At 39.2% G+C, this 12,968-nt stretch overlaps 1 protein-coding gene across 1 annotated transcript in view; it reads left to right on the forward strand.

Annotated features, from left to right (window-relative positions):
* LOC109921643 (suppressor of tumorigenicity 7 protein homolog) overlaps positions 1 to 12,968 on the forward strand; it is a 167,845-nt gene that overhangs the window by 88,506 nt on the left and 66,371 nt on the right. The window contains exon 2 of the mRNA XM_048607903.1: positions 7,260 to 7,342. Coding sequence (XP_048463860.1) covers positions 7,260 to 7,342 — 83 coding nt within the window. The remainder of the gene's footprint in view (positions 1 to 7,259; positions 7,343 to 12,968) is intronic.

A 12,968-nucleotide genomic window follows, 5' to 3' on the forward strand; every position in this document is an offset into this window, starting at 1 on the left:
ATTAGAGTTAACACTTCAGGTCAAGTAATCCTTCCTCATACCCTTCCTCAAGAAACTTGACACCATCCAGTACAAAGCAGCGCTCTTGATTGACATCATGTTCACAAACATCCAATCTGTCCACCACCAATGCTCAGCAGCAGCAGTGTGTACCATCTAAAAGATACACTGCTATACTTCACCAAGACCCCATGAAAAGCACATTCCAACCCACAATCACTACGATCTTTTTCAACCTACTACCCTTTCCTATTGCATCTGTCAATAAAAATGAATCTGATCGCATTCCTTACAAAAAATTAAACAAAATTAGTGCACCCTAGTGTTGTGCCTTGCAAGAGTAGTAAAGCTAATTTACCTGCAGAGAAAAGTGCTGCTTTGCCAGAATTTTATTTTAAAGAGAAGATTTGTTTCTTCCTGGTGATAGCGTTTGAAATAATGGGTGGAAAGAAAGGAATTTTTTTTTGTAAGGAGAGATATTTTGAAAATTTGTTTTTCTTTATCAACAGCTTCATTTTTCATCACTTTTTTAATGTGACAATTCTGAAATGGCCATAAGATGAGTCAACCTTTAACGTACAAAACATTGCAAAGGAGCATTCACTGAGTGCTCCCCTTCCTCCGCACTGTACTGCTATGTGGAGAAAACATGGATTTCATCATATTTTTAGTTATGACCTCTCAAGAACCTTAAGAGTGATTTGCAACATCAGTTTGCATGCTAATTGTGAAATACTTAAGGACTTCTTGTCCTGAATATCGTTTCTGTTTTGTAAGATGCCTGAAATATTTTTATAACTTTTCACAAATTGTAATCTGTGATAAAGCCATCAATTCCTGGGGAATTCCATGCACCAATGTGTTGGTTTCCTCTTTTGCATTCTTCGAAAGTGAATCCCCCTAAATTAATTTCCAGTGGATTTTCTTTTAATCTTGTATATTATGAAGTAAGATCAAGACAATTTACAAAGGATAAAATACACTTGAGGGGCAATTTTTGCACTCCTGGATATTCTTATTCTCTTTCTGGAGTGTTGTGGCTCATTACCCTAGAAACAGTATGGAAGTAACTACACAGCATTGTTTGAAAGTCTACCCTCGGTGATCAAGAATTTCACCCTAGATGTTAAAAAGACTTCCCCTATACCCCTTCACCTCCCTGCATACTTTCCATGCCTCATGGATCCTACCCATTCCCTTAGCATCTAATGCACTCCATGCCAACCTCAGACAAGCCTATCTTTCTCAACCATTTACACAGTTTGTTGCTGCGGAAAGGCTGCCAACATCATCAAAGACAATCACACCCCGGTAATGATCTCTTTCAACCTTTTCTGTCAGGCAGAAGATACAGAAGCTTGAATACACACACCAGCAGGTTCTGGATCAGCTTCTTTCTGGCCGTTATTAGACTGATGATTGGACTCAAATTACTCTGATCTTGCGAACATTGATCTTGCCTAACTCACGCCCTGTGCAATGTAACCTGTATGCCTCTGTCTAAGTTTTTTATAACCTTTGATCTGTACATTCTTGCTTGCTACGATCTGCCTTATGGCTTGTAAACAAAGCTTTTCACTGTGTTCCGGCACACATGACAAACAATCAATCAACCATAGATCCATGAAAGTATAGTTTAAACAATCTGTGTTGGATTAAGGAAGAAACTTTGAACAAAATGAATAATGATGCCTGAATATAATGATGGAGCCCAGTTCACCCAATAAACAGCACAATAATAATTAGGAATTATATGGTGTCTTTGTGTCTTACAAAGAAAGTAGATGAGGGAATAGATCTAGATTCATGAATTATGTGATTAAAAGGATTAACAAAAATATGGTCACAGAGATGGATTTCAAGGAAGTTTTTAAAAGGTGGGTATACACAGTATTAGGTTGGACATCCCAGAGAGTTCTTCTTGTCAATTAAAAGATCTGCCTGTATTGTTTTGACAAAAGAATTTGAGGACTGCAGGATACAGGAGATATGGAACTTGAGATTATAAGGACAAGGTGGAGTGAGTTCGTGTAAGGATTTGTTTGCATAGATGAGGATATAGATTTCTATTCTTTAGAAGGCAGAAAGTCAACATAGATCAGTGAAAATGACAGTTACAATCTGACAGCAATGGGCAGCCAGCTTAGTAGAGACTGATTCCCAGCATTGAATGAGAGATAAGAAAACTTGCCTTCAAACGCGATTATATACATGTGTTCAGTGTTTTAACTCATTTTTTGTCAACATTTGTTTCCACCTGCTTCTGGCCAGATTAGTACGTGAGCCAATTGACAGAAGTGCAAAGCAAAAGGATGAGAGCATTGCAGGCCCACAGATGTTAACCATAAAATTATATAAGTGGTGATTACATTGAAATTTGTGAGTAGGGAGCATTTTAGTAGAATTTAGTTGACTTTTTTCAGTCTTTAATGATTTGGTAATCAACACATTAAAAACAAAATTGCTCCCTCGCTCAAGACCTTTTCAGTTAACTACGTGAGTCATTGGGAACTGACATACTGTTGTTCATTTCACAATTTTCCTTGTCCTCTCTGCTGGAGAAATAAACATAATTAAGATCATCCACTGCACTGGTAAGAATGTAGTGATTGGTGTGCCAAGTTATGCATTTTATATGTCTTGTAGTAACTGTGAAAGACAAGATTGATCTTTTCTAGGTTCTGCATGACTGCATGGGTCCAAATGACTCCTGATGACCTTCAGGGTGATACCAATCTGGAGGAATCCTTGATTGGGGAATTTGAGCAAATAGCCATTGACGAGAGAGGATTGTGTACAGTACAGAAGGAATTTGCTTTCAATTCCGAAGCGAAAGTATATGTTGCAGTTGTTTTTAATCTGTGCAACACACTGGAATGTAATTCCATGAGTTTTAGCAATTGAATTGTTCACGTGATTTTCTAATCAGCATACGTTCAACTTGAAGAAAGTCTTTGCCATCTGTAATGCAGTAATAGTAATTTCTCATTGAATTACCACACAATTTTAAAGTGCTCACTTGCTTGAATCAAAATGTACAGTTTGCAGAAAGTCAACATAGATGTAAATTGAAAATTTTGATTGTATGCACCCAGACATCTGCTATTGGCCGTGAATATCATCTGTTCATGATGTAAATCACAGAGGAAAGAACGGTATTCACTCTTAATAGGATTAAAGTTATATTTACTCAGTTGAATGGTGCATATTATGTTACTGGGTTTGCAAAATAAGTTTGGACTTATCTCATTTTCTCAGTATTCGCTTTCTCAGAACTTCTGCGTCTCTCTGTCCTTCTCTTTTCTCTAGATTCTTTTTAAATAACCCACTGTTCTCTTCTGCTTCTCTGTACATATCTTCGCTGCTTTTGGATCGCAAAAAAGTACTGAAGTGGTGATATATGTCAAGGAAATGAGCTGCCTGCAGTGCAATGCTCTATTTTCCTGCAAGGATCCTGGATTACATGTGGTCTGCAGCTCTCTCAGAAGTTTCCTTTACATCATTTCCCCTCCACTCCATTACTCAAGCATCCTTACTCCCATTGTCCACTCCACTACCAAGTAGAAAAACAGGGATATTAGTCACATTATACAAGTTGATAGCTTAAACCATAGATCTCAACTCCATCTAAAACATCATCTGGGAATATGCTGTCTACATTTTTGAGAGTTTAAATGCTTCAGTTTGGCCTGTGCAAAGTATTTTGTATCAATTGGTCTAAATTATTCTAACATTCACATTACCAGCGACTTACCCAATTCTTTAAAGGAGAAAACTGAAATCACGAAACATTGAAAGCATCTTGATATCAAATAGTACTTGTATGGCTGGTACTTATTAACTTTCAGAACTAATGAGGCTCCCCAGTCAATTTACATACTTGATTAATATAAATTCCTTGAAGAAAAATATCATAGTCTTTGTTTAACATTTTTAAGAATGAATTGTGAATGAAGAATTCATCTGCAGTTTGCCCCTTGTATGAAAGTACAAGTAATGAGCAGTGTGCTGCAACACTCAAAATAAGCTGAGGGTAAAACTGAGCAAATAACTGTATGTTACTCTGGATGCTGAAGAGTTTACCCATTAACGCTGCAGTTGGAAATAATGTGAGCAGTTGTCTATTTTTTATTGAACAAGGTAGGTGTGCACTTTGGTAGACTGCCTGGCACATTATCTACATATAGAGTATTCCCAGAACTGAAATTAATCTGAAGTTTGTTCAATTCTGCCACATTTGTATGCATTCATTTTGATGAAGTCTGATCATTGTTTTGCTCAACTTGTACTGGTTTGTCAGTGCCCCCTGGTGTTGACAATGCGGTGGTGGATTTTTTAAATTCATTGTACAAACTTTGTTTAGACTGCATTGCCAAATGGGAAGAATTGACTCTGAACTAAGTGTAAAAATTTTGCTTTTAAAAATTCATCCTTTGAATATTAAACTTCAAAACATCACATTAAACATATGTAAGATTTACCTTCTTCAATAATTTACTCAGTTTGGATCTTTTACCATTATGATAGCTCAGGACACACAAGTTGGCAACGATCATCTATAGTTTTGAGAGAAAACAAAGAGGCAGAGCAGTGTAACTGTGGCCAGCACCTGACCGGAAGAAACTTAACCAGGAGTTGCTGCTGCAGCACATTAGTGATGCAATTGGTTTACCTCAAGAGGGTAGTTGGTTTGTCTGGATAAATATTATAGATGTATCACACCGGCTGGTATCCTGCCCATGACCAGTTTTTCTCAGGTCTTCAAAATGTTGCTTGTCTATCAATGGTATTTCAGGAAGCCCGTGTTAAACCATGAGTGGCAGAGTTTTGAATTACTTTATGTTTATGGAAGAGCATGGTAGATGGGAGGACATACTGGAAAGAATTTAGATAATCAAATAGAGTCCTACTGCAGGGAAACAGACCCTTCGGTCCAGCTTATCGCGCTGACCAGACATCTCAATCTGACCCATTTGCCAGCATTTGGCCCATAGTCCTCAGCCCTCATGGTGGCTCAGTGGTTAGCACTGCTACCTCACAGACCGAGGAACCTGCGTTCAATTCCACCTTTGGGTGACTGTCTGTGTGGGGTTTGCACATTCTCCCCTTGTCTGCATGGGTTTCCTCCCACAGTCCAAAGATGTGCAGGCTAGGTGGATTGGCCATGCTAAATTGCCCATAGTGTTCAGGGATGTGTAGATTAGGGGGATGGGGTCTGGGTGGCATTCTCTGTGGGTGGGTGTGGACTTGTTGGGCAGAATGGCCTGTTTCCACACTGTAGGGATTCTACAATTCTTATTCACTATTATAGATTTACAAAAAAAATTAAGATCTAGAAGTTTTATAAGTCTTAAAATCAAAAACTTAGCTGATCAGGCTCAAAAAACAAATGTCTTCCTTTTCTCCTGTAGTTTCAGGAAGTGTTTTTTTAAAAGGTCTGCATTTGCAGCTATTTGCAATCTAGATTTCTGTTCTTTAATGTGGAACATAAACTGTACTGGTTCAAGAAGTCCATGTGGTTCAAGGGCAGGCAATGGCCTAATGGTATTATTGCTAGATTATTAATCCAAAGACTCAGGAAATGTGTTGGGGACCTGGGTTTGAACCCTGCCTTGGCAGGTGGTGGAATTTGAATTCAATAAAAAAAATCTGGAATTAAGAGTTTAATGGTAACTATGAAACTACTGTCAATTGTCAGGTAAAATACATTTGTTTCAATAATGTCCTTTTGCTGAATGCTTGTTATTATCTGAATGGTTCGCATTTTTGGTGTATCACACCTGTCTTTTTATTCCCAACATTATCAATAACTATCAAAAGGAAATATTATAAGCGTGGAGTTGCAACCTGGCAGGTGACATTTATTTACTGCCCAATTAAGTTCTTTTTTATGTTTTTGTCGGCTGTAGGCATCACTGGCATGTTCATGATTTGTTACCTTAATTGCCCTTAAACTGATTACTTTGCCAGATCATTTCAGAGGGCAGTTAAGAGTTAAGCACATTGCTGTAGGTGTGGAGTTGCATGTTGGTCAAACTAGGTAAGAAATACAGATTGAACTGCGACTTGGTTTCTATTTCAGATTATACTAATAAAATTCCACCAGGTGTCACAGTGGTATTTGAACTCATTATTAATCTGTTCCTCTGGATTACTACTCCAGTCATGTTACTGCTACACCAGTGTCTTACCCTTACTAGTTAGTTTGCATTCAATAATTTTTGTGGCTTGCAAGGCCCTTTTAACTTTGTAAAGTTCTGACATGAGTTCACACTTCTGTATGTTTTAAAAAGGCAAATGGTGTTTATTTGCACATCTTTAGCAAACAGCAATACCAATACATGCTTAGTTATAAGCAGTTTTTGGCTTTGCTCTTGTAAAAACTTTTAAGCTGAAGATAGGCATGATACTTCACTAGGGTTAGGTGTCTGTAAAAGATATTGTTGGGAAAAGAAGTTGAATCTTTCTGCTGTTCATTTGACTGATCACAACAGAAACTAAATTTTAAAAATAAAACTTAGGATCTATCAGGCCGGGGTTCAGTTTGGGATTTAAATCCAAAATTACCATCAATTGGGATCATAACACAAGGTAATTCAATCAACAAAAAATAATACTGAAGATTTCTGGAAAGCTGTTCTCTGGATATGAGCATTACTAGCAAGGCTTGTGTTTGTTATCCATCCCTGATTGCCCTTAGAAGATTATAGTGGGACTTTTTCTGTAAATCATTGTGGTTTGATATAACTGAGTGTGGTTTTATTAGCTACTTCAGACAACAGTTAAGAATTAACCAGTCATGTATAAATCAGGTTGACTTCCTTACAGAAAGTGTATTGGTGAACCAGTTGGAGTCTTACAACAATCTCCAGGGTCATAGTTTATTTTTGTTTCCAGGTTATTTTTGAAAAATAATGCTCAGTTGCTCAAACATGGATTTGAACTCAGTTTCTCAGGCTTACTCGCCAGCCTGTCGTTCAGCGAGTTTGATGAAGGAGTCAGTACACCTTAACTAATGTACCCAGTAATCAGACTCTGAGAAAAGCACTGTGTTCTGAAGAGTGTTCATATTTGTAAATGCAAGATAATAAAATGAAATGTGTAATGCACGCAAACATATTCTGTGCAGTGGTTGTTACATAAAATTGGAGAAAATTGTTGTTCAAGACCCTTTAGAAGTTCTATTAGAATTCTATGGAACTGTGCTTCTGCCTGTGAAGATGAATGTTAATGTGTTTTCTCCTTTTTTTCTTTTGCAGTGAGTATGTTTTTGAATACATTAACCCCCAAATTCTACGTTGCTCTGACAGGCACATCTTCTTTGATCTCTGGGCTTATTCTGGTAAGTAAATCTCATCATTAATCGTAGTATGGGCGTAAATAATGATTGCAGAATCTGATGGGGGATAATCGAGTCTACTAGTGAGCCCATCCAATATCCTCAACCTTATCAGTTTTCCAACCTCTTGTAATTTCTAGAGTTTTTTTCCAAACATTTTGATGCTACTGTTTCTGCAGACTGTGTTACTGAACATGTTTGAATATCACCACAATTAATAAGGTTGCCAGGTTGCAGTTCCAGAAGTACTTACTGCTGCTGAAATCAGAATGGTTTCCAGGTTGGATTCTTGCAACTCCTTCTTGACAAGAACTGAAAGGTCCCTGGATTTGGATTCTGTAGTCACTTGCCTTTTTCAGTCACCTAGAACAAAGCTTACATTTATATAACACTTCCCATGACCTTAACATTACTCAAAGCACGTTACATCTAATTACGTACTTTAGAAGGGTAGCAATGTAGGAAACAATACCCTGTTGCAGTATAGGAATCGCAGCAGCAAATGTGCATGCTCCAACAAACAATATGTGATAGTGACTAGATTAGCCATTGTAGTGAATTTGATTGAGCAATAAATATTGGTTAAGATATCAACGAAAATGGTTCGCTTTTCAAAATCATTCCATGGAATCTTTTATCTGAGAAAGCTATGTGACCTTGTTTTAACAGTTCAATCAAAAGACTGCATGTCAGATAGTGTAGCACTCCCTCAGTATTGCACTGGATTTTCAGCCTAGATTTTTGTACTCACAGCTCAACAGTGGGACTTATACAGCTGACCTCTGACTCATTGGGTTGAGTGTTTTCAGATGAGTTACAGTTGACAATTGAGAATTTTGAATATTCTCATTTGTGTCACTGGATGGATCCCCTCTCCCTTTTTAAAAGGACTAAAATAAGATGTGATCATCTTGAAGATATTGAGTGATTAGAAGGGGAGGGCACTCCACAGTGGATAATATTACTTTCATTTAGCCTACTTTACAGAAGGACTATTAGCACAACATGTTCACTAGCACAGAATTACGCTGTTTGTACATGTCCTAAGTGCGAACATCTTGCTTAAGAACGAGGTCTCATGTAGGGGTGTAACTTTAAAGAACCCACCCCAAGATACGAAGGTTTCCTGTACTTTATATTGCCTTGGATTGTGTTCTGACTTGTGTATAAATTGACTTGCGAACAGGCTCCAGAACACAACATGTTCGCAACCCAGAGACTGACTGTACTCTGTTTACACAACTGCCAATTTCAAGGCACTCCATCTATAGCTTATTGAAACATGATGTAATGTTTTGATGTATTTCCAAACAGTGCAGCAGTTCATCTGGAATTATGTTGTCTGTTTAACAGAAATCGAGGTCAGTCTTTAATGGATTCTGAAGCTTTCTGCCTAAACTGAAAGCTGTGTCATGCTGTTAAGCATTATTGTTAACTTTATCAATTTAGATAGCGTAGAGGAAAGGTGTTATTAGCACAATTGCCTGGGAATATGTGCTGTTTTGCTACACCAAGCCAACCCTTGCTGTAATCAGCTGCTGATGGCACTCTGCATTTAGTCCAGGAGCTTAGCTCTTAATTCCTCACAGGTTTCAAGTACCTGTTGTACTGTCCCTAAGGCTTGGTATTGGATCAATTGTCATCATCTGCTCAGATGTGATTGTTTGTTCATTCTAGTCATGGTGCAGCACGGTGACTCAGTGGCTGCTGTCTCACAATGCTAAGGACACAGGTTCGATTCCAGCTTTGGGAGACTGTCTGTGTGGAGTTTGTACGTTCTCTATGTGTCTGCATGGATTTCCTCCAGGTGCTCAGGTTTTGTCCCAGAATCCAAAGATGTGCAAGTTAGGTGGAGTGGCCATGCTAAATTGCCTATAGTGTCCAGGGATGTGTAGCTTAGTTGGATTAGCCATGGAAAATGCAAGGGTACAGGGATAGGGTAGGGTGGTGGGTCTAGATGGGATGCTATTCAGAGGGTCAAAGTGGACTCAATGGGCCAAATAGCCTGCTTCCACACTGTAGGAATTCTACGATTCCCTAACTTATTATGTGTTAACTTTATGTCCATAGATGCTGCTGGACATGCAGAGTCCAGCACATTCTGTTTTAAGATGAGATTTCCAGCATCTGCAATATTTTGCTTTTAAATTCTCATTGAGTTGTCTTATAGGATCTGCAATGCATTCACTTGTGAATTCCTATTTGAATGTGAACGTGGGCTAGAACATGAATCTGCGGAATTCCTGGCCTTTTTTCACTAATTGAATTGAAATGCACAAAAATAGCTTGAGTCAACTCTTCCCTAAACAAATGTCTTACGGCATTGAGTGTGGGGTGAGCAAGATTCATGTTAGCAGAGATTTTTTTTCTGTAATATTTTAAAATCCAGAAACATGTGTTGAGGTGGGTAATAGGTGAATGGAGAAACACTATATTGCTTTGTATTCCGAGGTAGTAAAGTGGGCTGTCAGACAGTAATGCACAGGCAGTTGTGAAGGATAGGGACAATATACACTATATGTTTGACCTGGGAAGGTGGAGGACTGGGAGTATGCCACATTCATCACTAATGAGATAAATACTTCATACCTAAAAGCAATGAATCAAAGATAATATAGTGCTATCTGACAGACTTCATAACTTGTAGTCTCCTCAGCTTTATATGTCACGTTGATGATGTTCCGAGTGCTTTAATTTATGTAACTCACCATTACCACCCTTGCTGGGTGTCCTTTGATTTATACAGGATCCGTCAGGAAATTGCACATGAATCTTTTTAGTGTAAATACTTTTAGGAGTGATTTTGAAATGTACGTTTAATTACAGAATCACATTTTGTCCTGAAATCCAGTGATGTGGTCACAGTGTCAACACTCCCTCCTCTTTGTTTATGTTTTCTCGTGTTTATTGTCCAATTATTTAAGACATTATTGCAAAAGGCAGCAAAAGTCTACCTCTCACATTTCACGCTCTCACAAACAAAAAAGAAATTTATTAAACATATTTTTACCTAGATGGTACAACTTTAATATTTTTTTGAACAGACCTTCTTTCTTTCATGCCCTTTTTGGTATTTCAAACACAATGTTAAATCCAAGTGTAGAATTTGTACAGTGTTTCTCCTAATCACTGGCTTTAAGTCCCTGGGAAGCAGCATTAACTACCATTTACATTGTTACTCCAGAGTTTCTGAGATTACAGTGAGAGTTTTGAAGAATTTCACTGGAGGTTCCATGTCATTACCTCATTGTTACACCATTAGCTATATCAGAATACTCATACACCAGGATATTATAAATGCTGACTGATGGAGAAGGAAGTTACTTGTAAGCAGCATTTTTATTTGATGAAATATTGAAATTCAAATTTTGCCCACTCTCCCAACTGTAAAAACCAAACAACCAACTTGCATTATCTAACACACAAAAGCAGAAATTGCTGGAAACTCTCAGAACTGAAGAAGGGTCACTAGACCTGAAACATTAACTCTGATTTCTCTCCACATTTCCAGCAATTTCTGTTTTTGTTTCAGATTTGCAGCATCGGCAGTTCTTTCATTTTTTTTGCATTATATAACATCTTTGACAACTTCAGGACATCTCCAATTGTTTCACAGCTAATTACATAATTTTGAAGTATGATCCAAATTGTAAATTAGGGAAATGCAAGCTTTAATTTGTGCTCAGGTAGGATGCACAAAAATCACTGAGATCAATGACCAAATAACCTGATTTGGTGGAGCGTGTTGAGAAATGAATATTGACTGGACAAATAGAATCACAGAATCCCTATAGTGTGGAAAGAGGGCATTCAGCCCTTCGAATCCCTATCGACTCTCCAAAAAGCATTCTACCCAGACTCACCCCCCACCCTATCCCTATAACCTGGCATTTTCCATGGCTAATCCACCTAGCCTGCAAATTCCTGGACATTACGGGGTAATTTAGCATGGCCAATCCACCTAAACTGCACAGCTTTGGGAGAAAACAGGAGCACCCAGCAGAAACCCACGCAGACACAGGGAGAATGTGCAGACTCCATGCAGACAGTTGCCCGATGCTGGAATCGAAATCAGGTCCCTGGCGCTGTGAGGCAGCAGTGCTAACCACTGTATCACCTGCCAAACAAAGACTGACCAAATCCCAATAACTCTTAAGAAAAATGAGTGGAGCAGAGAAAAGTATGTTGTCTTTCCTAAGACAGTATCGTTTGGTCCAAATTATCTCTGATCTGGAGCTAACCAGTTCTAAATTTTGTAGCTGCTTCTGACAGATCAGCGGGTGATTTACTTATCTTTAACCAAAGTATTGCATGTATTATATATGCTGTTAGAGATTTGCAAAACATTATGTGAGATTTTTCAGTTTCCATTCCAAGCACCTATCCCGCCCTGCCACCTGCTTCATTCCGTGCACAACCCACTCTATTCATTCCTCTCCTATTACCCTATCTTCTCCCCCATGCCATCCCCTTTTTGCCATCTTTTAATTCCTATTCCATCCTATCCCCATTTTGCATCCCTGCTGCTGTCTCTCCTCTCCACTTTTGTGACACAGCTCTGTTTCCCTCCCATACAGTTCCAAACTCCCGCTTGAGTCATTCTCCTTCCCAACCCATTCTCTGATGCTGCTCAACTCTCCAGTGTCATTCCCACCCCTCCCTTGCATCTCCCTACCAAAACTCTCCTCATTGTTCTTTTTATATAGAGTCTCCACAGTGTGGAAACAGGCCATTCGGTCCAACAAGTCCACACCAACGCTTCAAAGAGCACCTTACCCAGACGTATCCTGCACCCTCTTCCTGTAACCCTGCATTTCTCATGGCTAGCACACCTAACCTACACATCCCAGAACACTATGGGCAATTTAGCATGGCCAGTCCACCTAACTTTGGACATCTTTGCACTGTGGGAGGAAACTGGAGCACCGGGTAGAAACCCATGCAGACAAGGGAGAATGTGCAAACCCCACACAATTGCCCGAAGCTGGAATCGAACCCAGGCCCTTGGCCCTGTGAGGCAGCAGTGCTAACCACTGAGCCACCTCGCTGCCCTGGGCACTCTGTTTTGTGCCCAGTGGGTGAGATACTGAATGGCGCAATGTGGCGGATACAGTAACCAGGACATGGAACAGCAGGAAGCGGTGTCCAGTAACCATCCCAGAGAACAATGAGATCTGGTGTTCGGGATCCAAAAACAAAGACCCTGGAGTGACACTGCCAAGGTCTGGTAATTGAGGCTGGGAAGTGGCCAGAGCCAGGGTCCAGTAATTGGGGCTGGGAGTATCCAATGACTGGGGCGCGTGCATAGGCTGCTCCCATTGTATCATTAACCAGTGAGGGAGGGCAGAAAGAATGTGGATATTAACAAGGAGTCATTGAGTTGAAAAGCTGACATGCATCTAAAGGGATGCTCATGGAACTGTAGGACTGAATGGTCTGTTGCCTGGCTGTAAATGCTGTGTAATCCTTTTAAAAGCATTAAATCTGTTCATTCAAGTTGAATTTATCGGAGTTGATGACTGCTCGGATACTAAACCTCATGCAAGGTCAGCAGAAACAATTGGAACCTCTTACCATTTCTTCCATCTTTGAAAAAAAATAGGGAAAGCCACATTAAATTTATTGTGAA

The sequence above is a fragment of the Rhincodon typus genome, chromosome 18 (genome assembly GCF_021869965.1).
Source record: "Rhincodon typus isolate 14 chromosome 18, sRhiTyp1.1, whole genome shotgun sequence".
NCBI lineage: Eukaryota > Metazoa > Chordata > Chondrichthyes > Orectolobiformes > Rhincodontidae > Rhincodon > Rhincodon typus.